The sequence below is a fragment of the Moschus berezovskii genome, chromosome 21 (genome assembly GCF_049115385.1).
Source record: "Moschus berezovskii isolate FMDL1 chromosome 21, NW_MosBer_1.0, whole genome shotgun sequence".
Taxonomy (NCBI): Eukaryota; Metazoa; Chordata; class Mammalia; order Artiodactyla; family Moschidae; genus Moschus; species Moschus berezovskii.
This window is the reverse complement of record NC_142480.1, coordinates 45,503,386-45,516,838: the sequence shown is the minus strand read 5'-3', so window position 1 is coordinate 45,516,838 and position 13,453 is coordinate 45,503,386. Positions and strand designations below refer to the sequence as shown.

Sequence of the window (13,453 nt, the reverse complement as noted above, 5' to 3'; positions counted from 1 at the left end):
TCTAAAAACCCATCCAGGAGAAAGGGCAGAAAGCAACTTGATGGTTTAGCCCCTTAGCAACCAGGCCCAAAGCATTAACTGAGGTCTATATTATGAAAATGACTTCCAAGGTGGATCAGTGGTAAATAATCCGCCTGCCACTGCAGGAGATGCGGGTTCAATCGCTGGGTTGGAAAGATGCCCTGGAGAAGGAAATGGCAACCTGCTCCAGCGTTCTTGACTGGGAAATCCCCATGGACAGAAGAGCCTGGGAGGCTATAGTCCGAGGGGCCACAAAAGAGTCGAACATGACTTAGCAACTAAACAACAACAAGGCATCAGTGTAAAGCGAGAATGAGAAGGCATGGTACTGAGGGTGCAATTTTGCTCTCTGCATCTCAACCAAGCTCAAGTCTTGCTCTCCACTGGGGTTTTGTGTAGTGATGTAAACACACACCCATGTGCACACAAGCACACTCACACAGAGGCAGGCATCTGTTTTCCTTTCTGGAAAATGGGCTTGAAAAAGGTAAGTTTTGGTACTGGTCAAAAAAAATTAAATAAGAGCTCAGAGGGCAATGAACGCAAAGCTTAATCAGAAAACAGAACTTTTAGATAATTTCAGAATTACATGATGAATTTGGCAATAGCTAAAATGAACAAATTTAAATATTTATCTTGGTATTTAAATATTTCCGATGAAAATCAGAGACCGTGTCTCTCAAGCCAATGCCACAACCAAAGCAGGAGCCACACACTGTGCAGGAAGCTACACGCAAGTGTGGGCAGCCCGGGGTTTCAGGGTCCTTCCTGATGTCATGGGTCTATTGTACTAGTTGTGCCGAGGAGGAAATAGAAAGATTTTGAAGCTATTTTTGAGAAACTGTTTCCTGCCCACTGGCAAATGGCAGAGCCAAAAATAGGCTCTCCAGGGAGGTTCTTACCTGGTCGTCATAGCGATACGTGAGGAACTGCTCCCCGGTTGTGTCCTCCAGAAAACTTCCCTGAGGGGAAAGTGCAAACTCAGGAAGGAAGTAGGCCCCAGGAGACTTCTCTGCTGTGGTCTGAAAGACAAGATTGCTTGGTTACAAATAAGGCAGTAAGGATCCCCAGTGAGCTTCCCTGGTGGCTCAGTGGTAAAGAATCTGCCTGCCAATGTAGGAGATGTGGGTTAGATCCCTGGTTCAGGAAAATTCCTTGGAGAAGGAGATGGCAACCAACTCCATTATTCCTGCCTGGAAAATCCCATAGACAGAGGAGCCTGGCAATCTATAGTCCATGGAGTTGCAAAAGGGTCAGACACAACTTAGCAATTATACAACAACAACAAAGGACCCCCAGTAGGCAGTCTCTGAAAAGGGTGAGTCCAAAAGAATCCAACCATGAAAGGTTTCACCAAGAAAAATGGAAGTGCCTATTTACAATAGCCAAGACATGGAAACAACCTACTTTCTTTCTGTTGTGATTGTTTGGTGAAGGAGTAAGAAACACACTTATTTTTTCCATCCTAACAGAAGTGCATATATCCTCTCTTTTTTGGAGTTCCTTCTTATTTAGATCACCATACAGCACCGAGCAGAATTCCCTGAACTATTCAGTAGCTTCTCGTCAGTTAGTTATCTGTTTAGTGCACAGAATATTGTGCTGGACATTGTTCCTAAAATGACCCTGGGAGGAAAAGGAAGGGATGCTAAAGCCACAGCCCCTACAAAGAAAAGAAGATCCCAACATGTGTTAGCAGTGTTCCTCGGAGCGCTATGTGAACTATCAGAAAAAGTAAAAAGTCTTCCTGGTATTAAAGCTTGTCACCCCTCAGTATTCATTAGTGTGGAAAAAAATAGAAGACACTTATGGCTTAACTATAGCTGATTATCTTCTGCTTTGTGAGCCACTGTTCTGACTTTAAATTGTATTTATTAGACTTCTACAAATAAAAGCTGGAGAGGGTGTGGAGAAAAGGGAACCCTCTTGCACTGTTGGTGGGAATGGAAACTGATATGTCCATTATGGAGATTCCTTAAAACCTAGGGATAAATCTTCCATATAACCCAGCAACCCTACTCCTTGGCATATACTCAGAGAAAACCATAATTCAAAAAGATACATGTTCCCGAATGTTCATGGCAGCATTATTTACAATAGCCAGAACATGGAAGCAACCTAGATGTCCATTGACAGAGGAATGGATAAAGAAGATGTGGTACATATACACAATGGAGTATTACTCAGCTATAAAAAGGAACAAAATTGTGCCATCCAGAGATGTGGATGGACCTAGAGACAGTCATACAGAGTGAACTCAGAAAGAGAAAAACAAATACTGTACATTAATGCATATTTATGGAATCTAGAAAAATGGTATAGATGACCTTATTTGTAAAACAGAAATAGAGACACAGACACAGAGAACAAACTTGTGGACACCAAGCGAGGAAAGGAAGGTGGGATGAGTTGGAGATTGGGATTGACATATACACATTATTGATGCTATGCATAAAATAGATGACTGATGAGAATCTACTGCATAGCACAGGGAATTCTACTCAGTGCTCTGTGGTGAACTAAATGGGAAGGAAGTCCAGAAAGGAGAGGAGATATATATATATATATATACATATAGCTGATTTGAGCTTCCCTAGTGGCTCAAATCGGAGAAGGCAATGGCAAGCCACTCCAGTACTCTTGCCTGGAAAATCCCATGGACGGAGGAGCCTGGTAGGCTGCAGTCCATGGGGTCGCTACGAGTCAGACACGACTGAGCGACTTCACTTTCACTTTTCACTTTCACACATTGGAGAAGGAAATGGCAACCCACTCCAGTGTTCTTGCCTGGAGAATCCCAGGGACGGGGGAGCCTGGTGGGCTGCCGTCTATGGGGTCACACAGAGTTGGACACGACTGAAGTGACTTAGCAGCAGCAGTAGCAGCAGCAGCAGTGGCTCAAATGGTAATGAGCCACTCAAATGAGTCTGCCTGCAATACAGGAGACCAGGTTCAATCCCTGGGTCAAAAAGATCCCTTGGAGAAGGAATGGCAACCCACTCCAGTATTCTTGCCTGGAGAAGTCCATGGACAGAGGAGCCTGGGGGTCTATAGTCCATGGGGTCGCAGAGAGTCAGACATAACTGAGCCACTAACATACACATAGCTTATTCACTATACTATATAGTATAAACACTATATTGTGAAACAACTATACCCCCAATTAAAAATAAATCTTTAAAAAATCACTTTTGAGGACTAGGTGAATTACTAGGAATAAATTTCTCATCTAGCTTATGTTCCTTATAGTGTAGAAACTCAAATGTATTTTCCTCCTCCTTTTGTTCCCCTCCAGTCTCCAACAACCTGTGTAGTAATTTCCAAATACTGACGTTCATCTGGTTAAGAATTCACTGAGGAAATAAACATAGATTTCTGGATCATATCCGGAAAAAATAATAAAAAAAAAATAAAAACTGAGATGGGAATAAAAACTTGCACATGAAAATCAAAGGTGAATTTGATGGCAAAATTTATTTCTGTATTTGCTAAGAAGCTTGAGTATATGTAAAAGTATTGTTTTTCTCACCAAAATAAAAACACATCTAGGTAAACCTCAGGGCCAAATTTTATATACTACTGGAAAATAATGGATTCCATCTTAAGATAATTCATGGAAGCTGATAACCAAAATGCTCAGCAAAGATCAATAAATGTTACCTGCCTCTATTGGTTTCAGAGATCATAGAATCATAGTTTTAAACACCTGAAGAGGCCTTAGAAGTCATCTAGGTCAAACTCCTAAATTTAGAAATGAGTGAACTAAGGCTCTGAGAGTTAAGATGCTTGCCAAACAGCACAGAGGAGGAGCCAGTGGTGAAACCTGTTAGCAATCATGTGCAAAAACACAGTTAGGTCATTTCACCAAAGGCTGGGGTCTGGGAGCAGCCTAAGATCACCACCCGAAAAAACCTCCCTGAGGCTTCTCAGATGCCTCAGCAATACAGAATCCCCCTGAAGTGCAGAGGACGAAGGAAATGCGGGTTGGATCCCTGGGTTGAGGAGATCTCCTGGAGAAGGAAATGGCAATCCCCTCTAGTATTCTTGCCTGGGACAAGAGTAGGGACAATCTTAAGGACAGAGGAGCCTGGTGGGCTATGGTCCATGGTGTTGCAAAAGAGTTGGACATAATTTAGTGACTAAAAAACTACAATCCTGTATGATGCTTATCTTTAGTTGACCATACATCCAACACATATTTATTGAGCACCTACTGTATGCCTGAAACTGTTCTGAGTGCTTTGGATACAGTGACATACAAGAAAGAGAAGGTATCTCTTTTCATGGAAATTATACTCTAGTGGAAGAGATAGATTCTTTAAAAAGCAAACAAATCGCTAAATATGAAAATTAAAGCTCTAAGCGCTATAAAGTAAATAAACAGAGGGATATGCGAATAAAGTTGGGAGAGGGTTGTTTAACTTTATATAAGAAGTGGGGTGTTAGAGAAGGCTTTTGAGAGTCTCTTGGATGGCAAGGAGATCAAACCAGTCAATCCTAAAGGAAATCAACCCTGAATATTCATTGGAAGGACTGATGATGAAGCTGAAGCTCCAACACTTTGGCCACCTGATGCAAAGAGCCGACTCATTGCAAAAAGACCCTGGTGATGGGCAAGACTGAAGGCCAAAGGAGAAAGGAGGAGACAGAGGATGAGATGGTTGGATGGCATCATCAACTCATTGGACATAAGTCTGAGTAAACTCCAGGAGATAGTGAAGGACAGGGAAGCCTGCTGTGCTGCAGTCCATGGGGTCGCAAAGAGTTGGACACTACTAAAGTGACTTAACACACACGCACATACTAGGTCCCAGGGATGCCTGGTTCCAAGATCATCATCCGTTTATCCCCATCATCTTCTCTAACCCTCCCCACCCCAGCTCCCTTCAGCTGTCTCACCTCCAAGCTGGCTCTCCTTCCTGGGCTCTTCTGAAGCTGCCCCATCACTGAAAAAAACATGCTGCCACATTCACTCCTAAGTGGCTGCTTTTTGCAGCAAGGGGGACTGTCCTAAGCCTCTGTGATCAGAGTATTCGTCTGCTGTGCTTCTTCTATGCTATTAACAACAACTACAAACATTTCTTAAGCTCCAATGAGCTGTTTATTTTTTTTTTTTTGGCTGCAGAAATTCGATTGGGTAAAATGACATGTGTTTGCGTTACATTTTGTTCACTGTATTCCTATTCCAGGCTTCTGCCTCTCCCCAAAGGCATCTCAGTGCAGCATTGTGGAGGCAGTTCCAGAAGGCTGAAGGCTGTGTCTCCATCATGTCTGTGTTCCCCATGGAGATGTCTGGTGTGATTCAGTGCGAGTATAAGACTGATGGCCACACTATCTGAGCCATGCAGTAGCGGGCGAAATTTCTTGCCAAACCCATTCTGTGGGAATTAAAGGCTACCAGTTCAAAGAGGAAATGGCAACCCACTCCAGTGTTCTTGCCTGGAGAATCCCGGGGACGGGGGAGCCTGGTAGGCTGCCGTCTATGGGGTCGCACAGAGTCGGACATGACTGAAGCAACTTAGCAGCAGCAGCAGCAGCAGTTCCTGGACTAAGGCTTCCCTGATGGCTCAGACAGTAAAGAATCTGCCTGCAATGAGGGAGACCTGCGTTTGATCCCTGGGTCGAGAAGATCCTCTGGAGAAATGAATGGCTACTCCAGTATTCTTGCCTGGAGAATCCCATGGACAGAGGAGCCTGGTGGGCTACAGTTCATGAGGTCTCGAAGAGCTGGATATGACTGAGTAACTAACACTTTCACTTTTTCTTTTCAGTCCCTAAGCTAGACCAGATTCTCTCTAGGCTCACGTCACACCCCGTGTCACTGATAAACTGATTTTACATTCACCTCTCTTGACCAAAATCCTTCCTCCCGAGTCAATTTTCAATCCTGTGGGAGTTGATGCTGCAGCCTGGTACAGCCCAAGTCCTTTCCATCTGTGATGGTCAGCGTGGGCCGCCATGCTGGTGTGAAGTCTGAAGTGCTGACGTGGAGCATCCCAGGATAATGAAAGCTCAGTGCTGGAAGGGACCTTCTCAGTCATCCGATCCAGCCTGTCCCCCTCAGCAATCCTGCCCGATGCTCTGCAGCCTCTAAGTGAATACCTTTATGACAAGGAGCTGACTCCCTCAGAAGGCAACAGGGGTATGTCAGAATCTAGCAAACTAGGGTTGGGGCACTGGGATTGATACAGCTTCCCTGGTGGCTCAGCAGTAAAGAATCTGCCTACAATGCAGAAGATGCAGGTTCGACCCCTGGGTCGGGAAGATCCCCTGGAGGCGGAAATGGCAACCCACTAGTCCAGTATTCTTGCCTGGAGACTGCCATTGGCAGAGGAGCCTGGTCAGCTACAGTCCATGGGGTCACACAGAGTCAGACACAACTGAAGCATGCAAAATGCACACATAATAGATAACTAATGAGAACCGACAGTACAGTTCAGGGAACTCCACTCAGTGCTCTGTGGACCTGAATGGGAAAGAAATCCATAGAAGAGGAGATATATGTTAAAACAAAAAATAAAAGAATTCTAGCAAACTATTCTGAAGTGGCCCATTCCTCCCCAAGGGTGGAATGAGGTACCTTTCCACTTTCTGTCATCCTCCCTGACAGCCTTCCCCTGTCATCCCCTCCCCTGTAGGAAACACACATACACTAAGTTGAATTCTGAAGTCTAAACACAGCAGAATCTAGGCACGGACTAACATCTGAGTCACAGATCTATATAACTGGAAGAAACTTTTGCTGTTGTTGTTGTGCAGCCACTAAGTTATGTCCAACTCTTTGCGACCCCATGGACTGTAGCCCAGCTGCCAAGTGAAAGTTCACCCCCATCCCATCCCCCCAGCTCCCTCCAAGGGGACAGTCTTAGGAAAACCAGACTTTTCTTTAAGGAGAAATGGCTAAGTTCTCTTATGACTTCAGAAAGTAAACAGCCTGGGCAGCAACGAACACAATACTGACATTCTCACCGGATAGGGAGCCAACTTCCTAAATGTTGGGGAGACTTGATGCCAGGTGGCGCCTCACAGGACAGGGTGACTGAGGAGGTCAGGCCCCTTAGGCAGCAACAGTTGAAGGGAGGACGGGGAGGTGGAGTGGGGGAAGGGAGGCTGGACCAGGATATGTGCAAGCTTCCCATGACACAGATCCAGAACCAAGGAGGGAAGCTGCCAAAATGCATCATCCCACCAGCCACTGTCCACAGCTGCTGAGTCACCCGGGCTGGGGGTCAGGAGGAATCCAGACAGCCCCTTCAGCAAGGATGCAGCTCACTCACCTCCCCCTCCAGCCGAAGGCTTTGACTTTGGCAGGAGAGAGTAAGTATGGGATGGCAATTCAAGGACAAGATTGGCATGTCCTAGACTCCATCCATATAATCAGAGCTATGGTTTTTCCAGTAGTCATGTATGGATGTGAGAGTTGAACCATAAAGAAGGCTGAGAGCTGAAAAATTGATGCTTTCAGATTATGCTGTTGGAGAAGACCCTTGAGAGTCCCTTGAACAGCAAGGAGATCAAACCAGTCAATCCTAAAGGAAATCAATCCTGAATATTCCTTGGAAGGACTGACGCTGAAGCTGAAGCTCTAATAACTTTGGCCACCTGTTGCAAAGAGCCAGCTCATTGTAAAAGATCCTGTTGTTGAGAAAGATTGAGGGCAGGAGGAGAAGGGGGCGACAGAGGATAAGATGGCTAGATGGCATCATCGACTCAATGGACATCAGTTTGAGCAAACCGGGAGATGGCCAAGGACAGGGAAGCCTGGTGTGCTGCAGTCCATGCATCGCAAAGAGTCGGACATAATTGAGCTACTGAACAACAACAAGCCTCCATCAACACCCCGGGTAGGATAGAGACTGTCTCTCAAGACTTGGCAAAAGGTTTGGCTGATGTGATGGAAGGAAAGACAAGTGGAGGAGCAGTGGGTGTTTCTATACAAAAGAATGGGAACCCAATATGCCTCAAAAGTCAAGTGGCCACTGTTGACATTATACAGTGGGATTCCCACTGAATTTCAATAAGTCAGTTTAAACCCTTCTCTCAAGCTTGGTCTGAGCACTATAGGTGGACATCCATCTCTCTCCAGAGCATGAACACAGACAAGCACCATACCACTGACCTCTACAGAACTGTGGTCCATAAAGGTCACTAAGGTTCTTCCCTGGGCTTCCCTGGTGGCTCAGACAGTAAAGAATCTGCCTGCAATGCAGGAGACCCTGGTTTGACCCTTGGGTTGGGAAGATCCCCTGGAGAAGGGAATGGCCACCCACTCCAATATTCTTGCCTGGAGAATCCCATGGACAGAGAAGTCTGGCAGGCTACAGTCCCTGGGGTTGCAAAGAGTCCGACACGACTAGTGACTAACACTGACTTTTCACTTTCAAGGCTCTTTCCTACCTGTCACTGTGAAGTCAAGTCTGTACTGGAGAGCTAGACTGTACTATCCCTGATCATTCAGGCTCTCTTTGGATCTGACCCATCACCCCAGCCTGCCAAGGCTCTTTTTGTGTTTTTTTTTTATATAAGATGTAAATTTATTTCCTTTGGCTTAACCATCTGAAAGCAGACAACTGGTGGGGCTGAAAGAGTGTCTTTGCTGTCCCCCGTGTATGACTTACATTTCTGTGTTTATTTATTTATTTTTTTAATTAATTAATTTATTTTTTATTGGAGGCAAATTATTTTACAATATTATATTGGTTGGTTTTGCCATACATTGACATGAATTCACCCCGGGTGTACATAAGTTCCCCCTCCTGAACCCCCCTCCCACCTCGCCACCTCCCATCCCCGCACGCCAGCTCTGAGCATCCTATAACATGCATTGACCCTGAACTGGCGATTCGTTTCACATATGACAACATACATGTTTCAATGCCATTCTCCCAAATCATCCCACCCTCACCCTCTCCCACAGAGTCCCAAAGACTATTCTATACATCTGTGTATCTTTTGCTGTCTCGTATACAGGGTTATCATTTGCATCTTTCTAAATTCCATATATATGCATTAGTATACTGTATTGGTGTTTTTCTTTCTGGCTTACTTCACTCTGTATAATAGGCTCCAGTTTCATCCACCTCATTAGAACTGATTCAAATGTATTCTTTTTAATGGCTGAATAATACTCCATTGTGTATATGTACCAAAGCTTTCTTATCCATTCGTCTGCAGATGGACATCTAGGTTGCTTCCATGTCCTGGCTATTATAAACAGTGCTGCAATGAACATTGGAGTACATGCGTCTCTTTCTACTCTGGTTTCCTCAGTGTGTATGCCCAGGAGTACGATTGCTGGATCATATGGAAGTTCTATTTCCAGTTTTTTGAGGAATCTCCACACTGTTCTCCATAGTGGCTGTACTAGTTTGCTTTCCCACCAACAGTGTAAGAGGGTTCCCTTCTCTCCACATCCTCTCCAGCATTTATTGCATGTAGACTTTTGGATAGCAGCCATTCTGACTGGTGTGAAATGGTATCTCATTGTGGTTTTGATTTGCATTTCTCTGATTATGAGGGATGTTGAGCATTTTTTCATGTGTTTGTTAGCCATCCTTATGTCTTCTTTGGAGAAATGTCTGTTTAGTTCTTTGGCCCATTTTTTGATTGGGTCATTTATTTTTCTGGAATTGAGCTGCAGGAGCAGCTTGTATATTTTGGAGATTAATCCTTTATCAGTTGCTTCATTTGCTATTATTTTCTCCCATTCTGAAGGCTGTCTTTTCACCTTACTTATAGTTTCCTTTGCTGTGCAGAAGCTTTTGATTTTAATTAGGTCCCATTTGTTTATTTTTGCTTTTATTTCCAATATTCTGGGAGGTGGTTCTTGGAGGATCCTGCTGTGATTTATGTCGGAGAGTGTTTTGCCTATGTTCTCCTCTAGGAGTTTTATAGTGTCTGGTCTTACATTTAGCTCTCTAATCCATTTTGAGTTTATTTTTGTGTATGGTGTTAGGAAGTGTTCTAGTTTCATTCTTTTACAAGTGGCTGACCAGTTTTCCCAGCACCACTTGTTAAAGAGACTGTCTTTTCTCCATTTTATATTCTTGCCTCCTTTGTCAAAGATAAGGTGTCCATAGGTGCGTGGATTTATCTCTGGGCTTTCTATTTTGTTTCATTGATCTATATTTCTGTCTTTATGCCAGTACCATACTGTCTTGATGGCTGTGGCTTTGTAGTAAAGCCTGAAGTCCGGCAGGTTAATTCCCTCAGTTCCATTTTTCTTCCTCAAGATTGCTTTGGCTATTCGAGGTTTTTTGTATTTCCATACAAATTGTGAGATTATTTGTTCTAGTTCTGTGAAAAATATCGTTGGGAGCTTGATAGGGATTGCATTGAATGTATAAATTACTTTGGGTAGTGTTCTCATTTTTACAATATTTATTCTTCCAATCCATGAACATGGTATATTTCTCCATCTATTAGTGTCCTCTTTGATTACTTTCAGTAGTGTTTTATAGTTTTCTATGTACAAGTCGTTTGTTTCCTTAGGTAGATATATTCCTAAGTATTTTATTCTTTTCGTTGCAACAGTGAATGGAATAGTTTCCTTAATTTCTCTATTTTCTCATTATTAGTGTATAGGAATGCAAGGGATTTCTGTGTGTTGATTTTATATCCTGCAACGTTACTGTAATCATTGATTAGCTCTAGTAGTTTTCTGGTAGAATCTCTAGGGTTTTCTATGTAGAGGATCATGTCATCAGTGAACAGTGAAAGTTTTACTTCTTCTTTTCCAATTTGTATTCCTTTTATGTCTTTTTCTGCTCTGATTGCTGTGGCCAAAACTCCCAGAACTATGTTGAATAGTAGTAGTGAGAGTGGGCACCCTTGTCTTGTTCCTGACTTTAGGGGAAATGCTTTCAGTTTTTCACCATTGAGGATAATGTTTGCTGTGGGTTTGTCATATATATCTTTTATTATGTTGAGGTATGTCCCTTCTATTCCCACTCTCTGGAGGGTTTTTATCATAAATGGATGTTGAATTTTGTCGAAGGCTTTCTCTGCATCTATTGAGATAATCATATGATTTTTATTTTTCAGTTTGTTAATGTGGTGTATTACGTTGACTGATTTGCGGATATTGAAGAATCCTTGCATTCCTGGGATAAAGCCCACTTGGTCGTGATGTATGATCTTCTTAATATGTTGTTGGATTCTGATTGCTAGAATTTTGTTAAGGATTTTTGCATCTATGTTCATCAGTGATATTGGCCTGTAGTTTTCTTTTTTTGTGGGGTCTTTACCAGGTTTTGCGATTAGGGTGATGGTGGCCTCATAGAATGAGTTTGGAAGTTTCCCTTCCTCAACAATTTCCTGGAACAAGGCTCTTTTTGGATCCTGACTCCATTTATCAAGGTTTGCATCGCTCTCTCCCCGTTTCGTGTCAGCCCGAATTTGAGCATGCACTCTGCCTCCTTGTTTCAGCCACAAACACTTCGCTGGGACAAGACTGAGAATGAGGCTCTTCTCCAGGCTGATGGGGACTTTACCAGCTTTGAGTCTCCTCATTTCACAATCCCCTACTTGGTCACTAGAGAGTCAACAAACAGACTGTCAGATTCTGTAGTGACACAGACAACACATGGAAGTGAGACGCTAGTTCCAAGAACTGAGCCTCCAGCTGCGCTTCATAGGTCAGGACAAAAGCCAAAGGATACGAAGGCATAACCCTGAGTCACTATTTTTTAGATATTTTTCATGTTAACCATTCTTAAAGTCTTCATTGAATTTGTTACAATATTTTTTCTGTTTTATTGGGGTTTTTGTTTTTTGTCATGAGGCATATGGGAGCTTAGCTCCCCACTGAACCCATACCCCCTCTGCATTAAAAGATGAAGACATAACCACTGGACCACCAGCGAAGTCCCCTAAGCTACTACGGCACTATAATTCCCTGTGACACCAGGGTTTCAGTTCAGTTCAGTTCAGTCGCTCAGTCGTGACCGACTCTTTGCGACCCCATGAATCACAGCACGCCAGGCCTCCCTGTCCATCACCAACTCCCAGAGTTCACTCAAACTCATGTCCATCCAGTCGGTGATGCCATCCAGCCATCTCATTCTCTGTCGTCCCCTTCTCCTCCCGCCCCAATCCCTCCCAGCATCAGAGTCTTTTCCAGTGAGTCAACTCGTCGCATGAGGTGGCCAAAGTATTGCAGTTTCAGCTTTAGCATAAGTCCTTCCAATGAACACCCAGGATCGATCTCCTTTAGAATGGACTGGTTGGATCTCCTTGCAGTCCAAGGGACTCTCAAGAGTCTTCTCCAACACCACAGTTCAAAGGCATCAATTCTTTGGCGATCAGCTTTCTTCACAGTCCAACTCTCACATCCATACATGACCACTGGAAAAACCATAGCCTTGACTAGATGGACCTTTGTTGGCAAAGTAATGTCTCTGCTTTTTAATATACTATCTAGGTTGGTCATAACTTTCCTTCCAAGGAGTAAGCGTCTTTTAATTTCATGGCTGCAATCAGCATTTGCAGCGATTTTGGAGCCCAAAAAATAACACCAGGTTTTAATAGAGGCCAATTAAAGTCACCATCAGGAATTTGAATGCATAAGAAGTCAGTCTCAATTAATGGCAGCTAAGGTGAAGAAGGCTGATTGCTGAAGAATGGATGCTTTTGAAATGTGGTGTTGGAGAAGACTCTTGAGAGTCCCTTGGACTGCAAGGAGATCCAGCCAGTCCATTCTAAAGGAGATCAATCCTGGGTGTTCATTAGAAGGACTGATGCTAAAGCTGAAACTCCAATACTTTGGTTACCTCATGTGACGAGTTGACTCACTGGAAAAGACTCTGATGCTGGGAAGGATTCGGGGCAGGAGGAGAAGGGGACGACAGAGAATGAGATGGCTGGATGGCATCACCGACTGGATGGACATGAGTTTGAGTGAACTCCGGGAGTTGGTGATGGACAGGGAGGCCTGGCATGCTGTGATTCATGGGGTCGCAAAGAGTCGGACACGACTGAGCGACTGAACTGAACTGAACTCCACAGGGGAGAGTTCAGCCCCAGGATGGAAGGTGCAGACCACTCCTACAGGTGAAAGGTCCCTTTATATATTTTTCCTTTTTTTGGCTGCGCTGTGTGGCATGTTGGATCTTAGTTCCCTGACCAGGGATCGAACTTCTACCCCCTGAATCCGGAGCACAGAGTCTTAACCACTGGACCACAAGGGAAGGGAGTTCATCTCAGTCATGTCCAATTCTTTGCTTGCAGCACGCCAGGCTTCCCTGTCCATCACCAACTCCTGGAGTTTGCTCTAACTCATGTCCATCAAGTAAGAGATGCCATCCAACCATCTCATCCTCTGCTGTCCCCTTCTCCTCCTGCCTTCAATCCTTCCCAGCATCAGGGTCTTTTCCAACGAATCCTCTTAAATGATAATATTTGTTGAGTCTTAAAGTGTATGTTTTAAACAGAA

The 13,453-nt window shown here is 44.0% G+C and overlaps 1 protein-coding gene across 5 annotated transcripts in view; it reads right to left on the bottom strand.

Moving 5' to 3' along the window:
- Nucleotides 1-13,453, bottom strand: part of LOC129550338 (ADAMTS-like protein 3) — a 408,047-nt gene that overhangs the window by 335,938 nt on the left and 58,656 nt on the right. For 4 of the 5 annotated variants that reach the window (XM_055417913.2, XM_088829596.1, XM_088829595.1 and 1 more), the window contains exon 3: nucleotides 924-1,043. In XM_055417913.2, the coding sequence (XP_055273888.2) occupies nucleotides 924-1,043 (120 nt within the window). Of the gene's footprint in view, nucleotides 1-923; nucleotides 1,044-13,453 lie in introns of those variants that run through there. The other variant, XM_055417915.2, reaches the window with a different exon arrangement.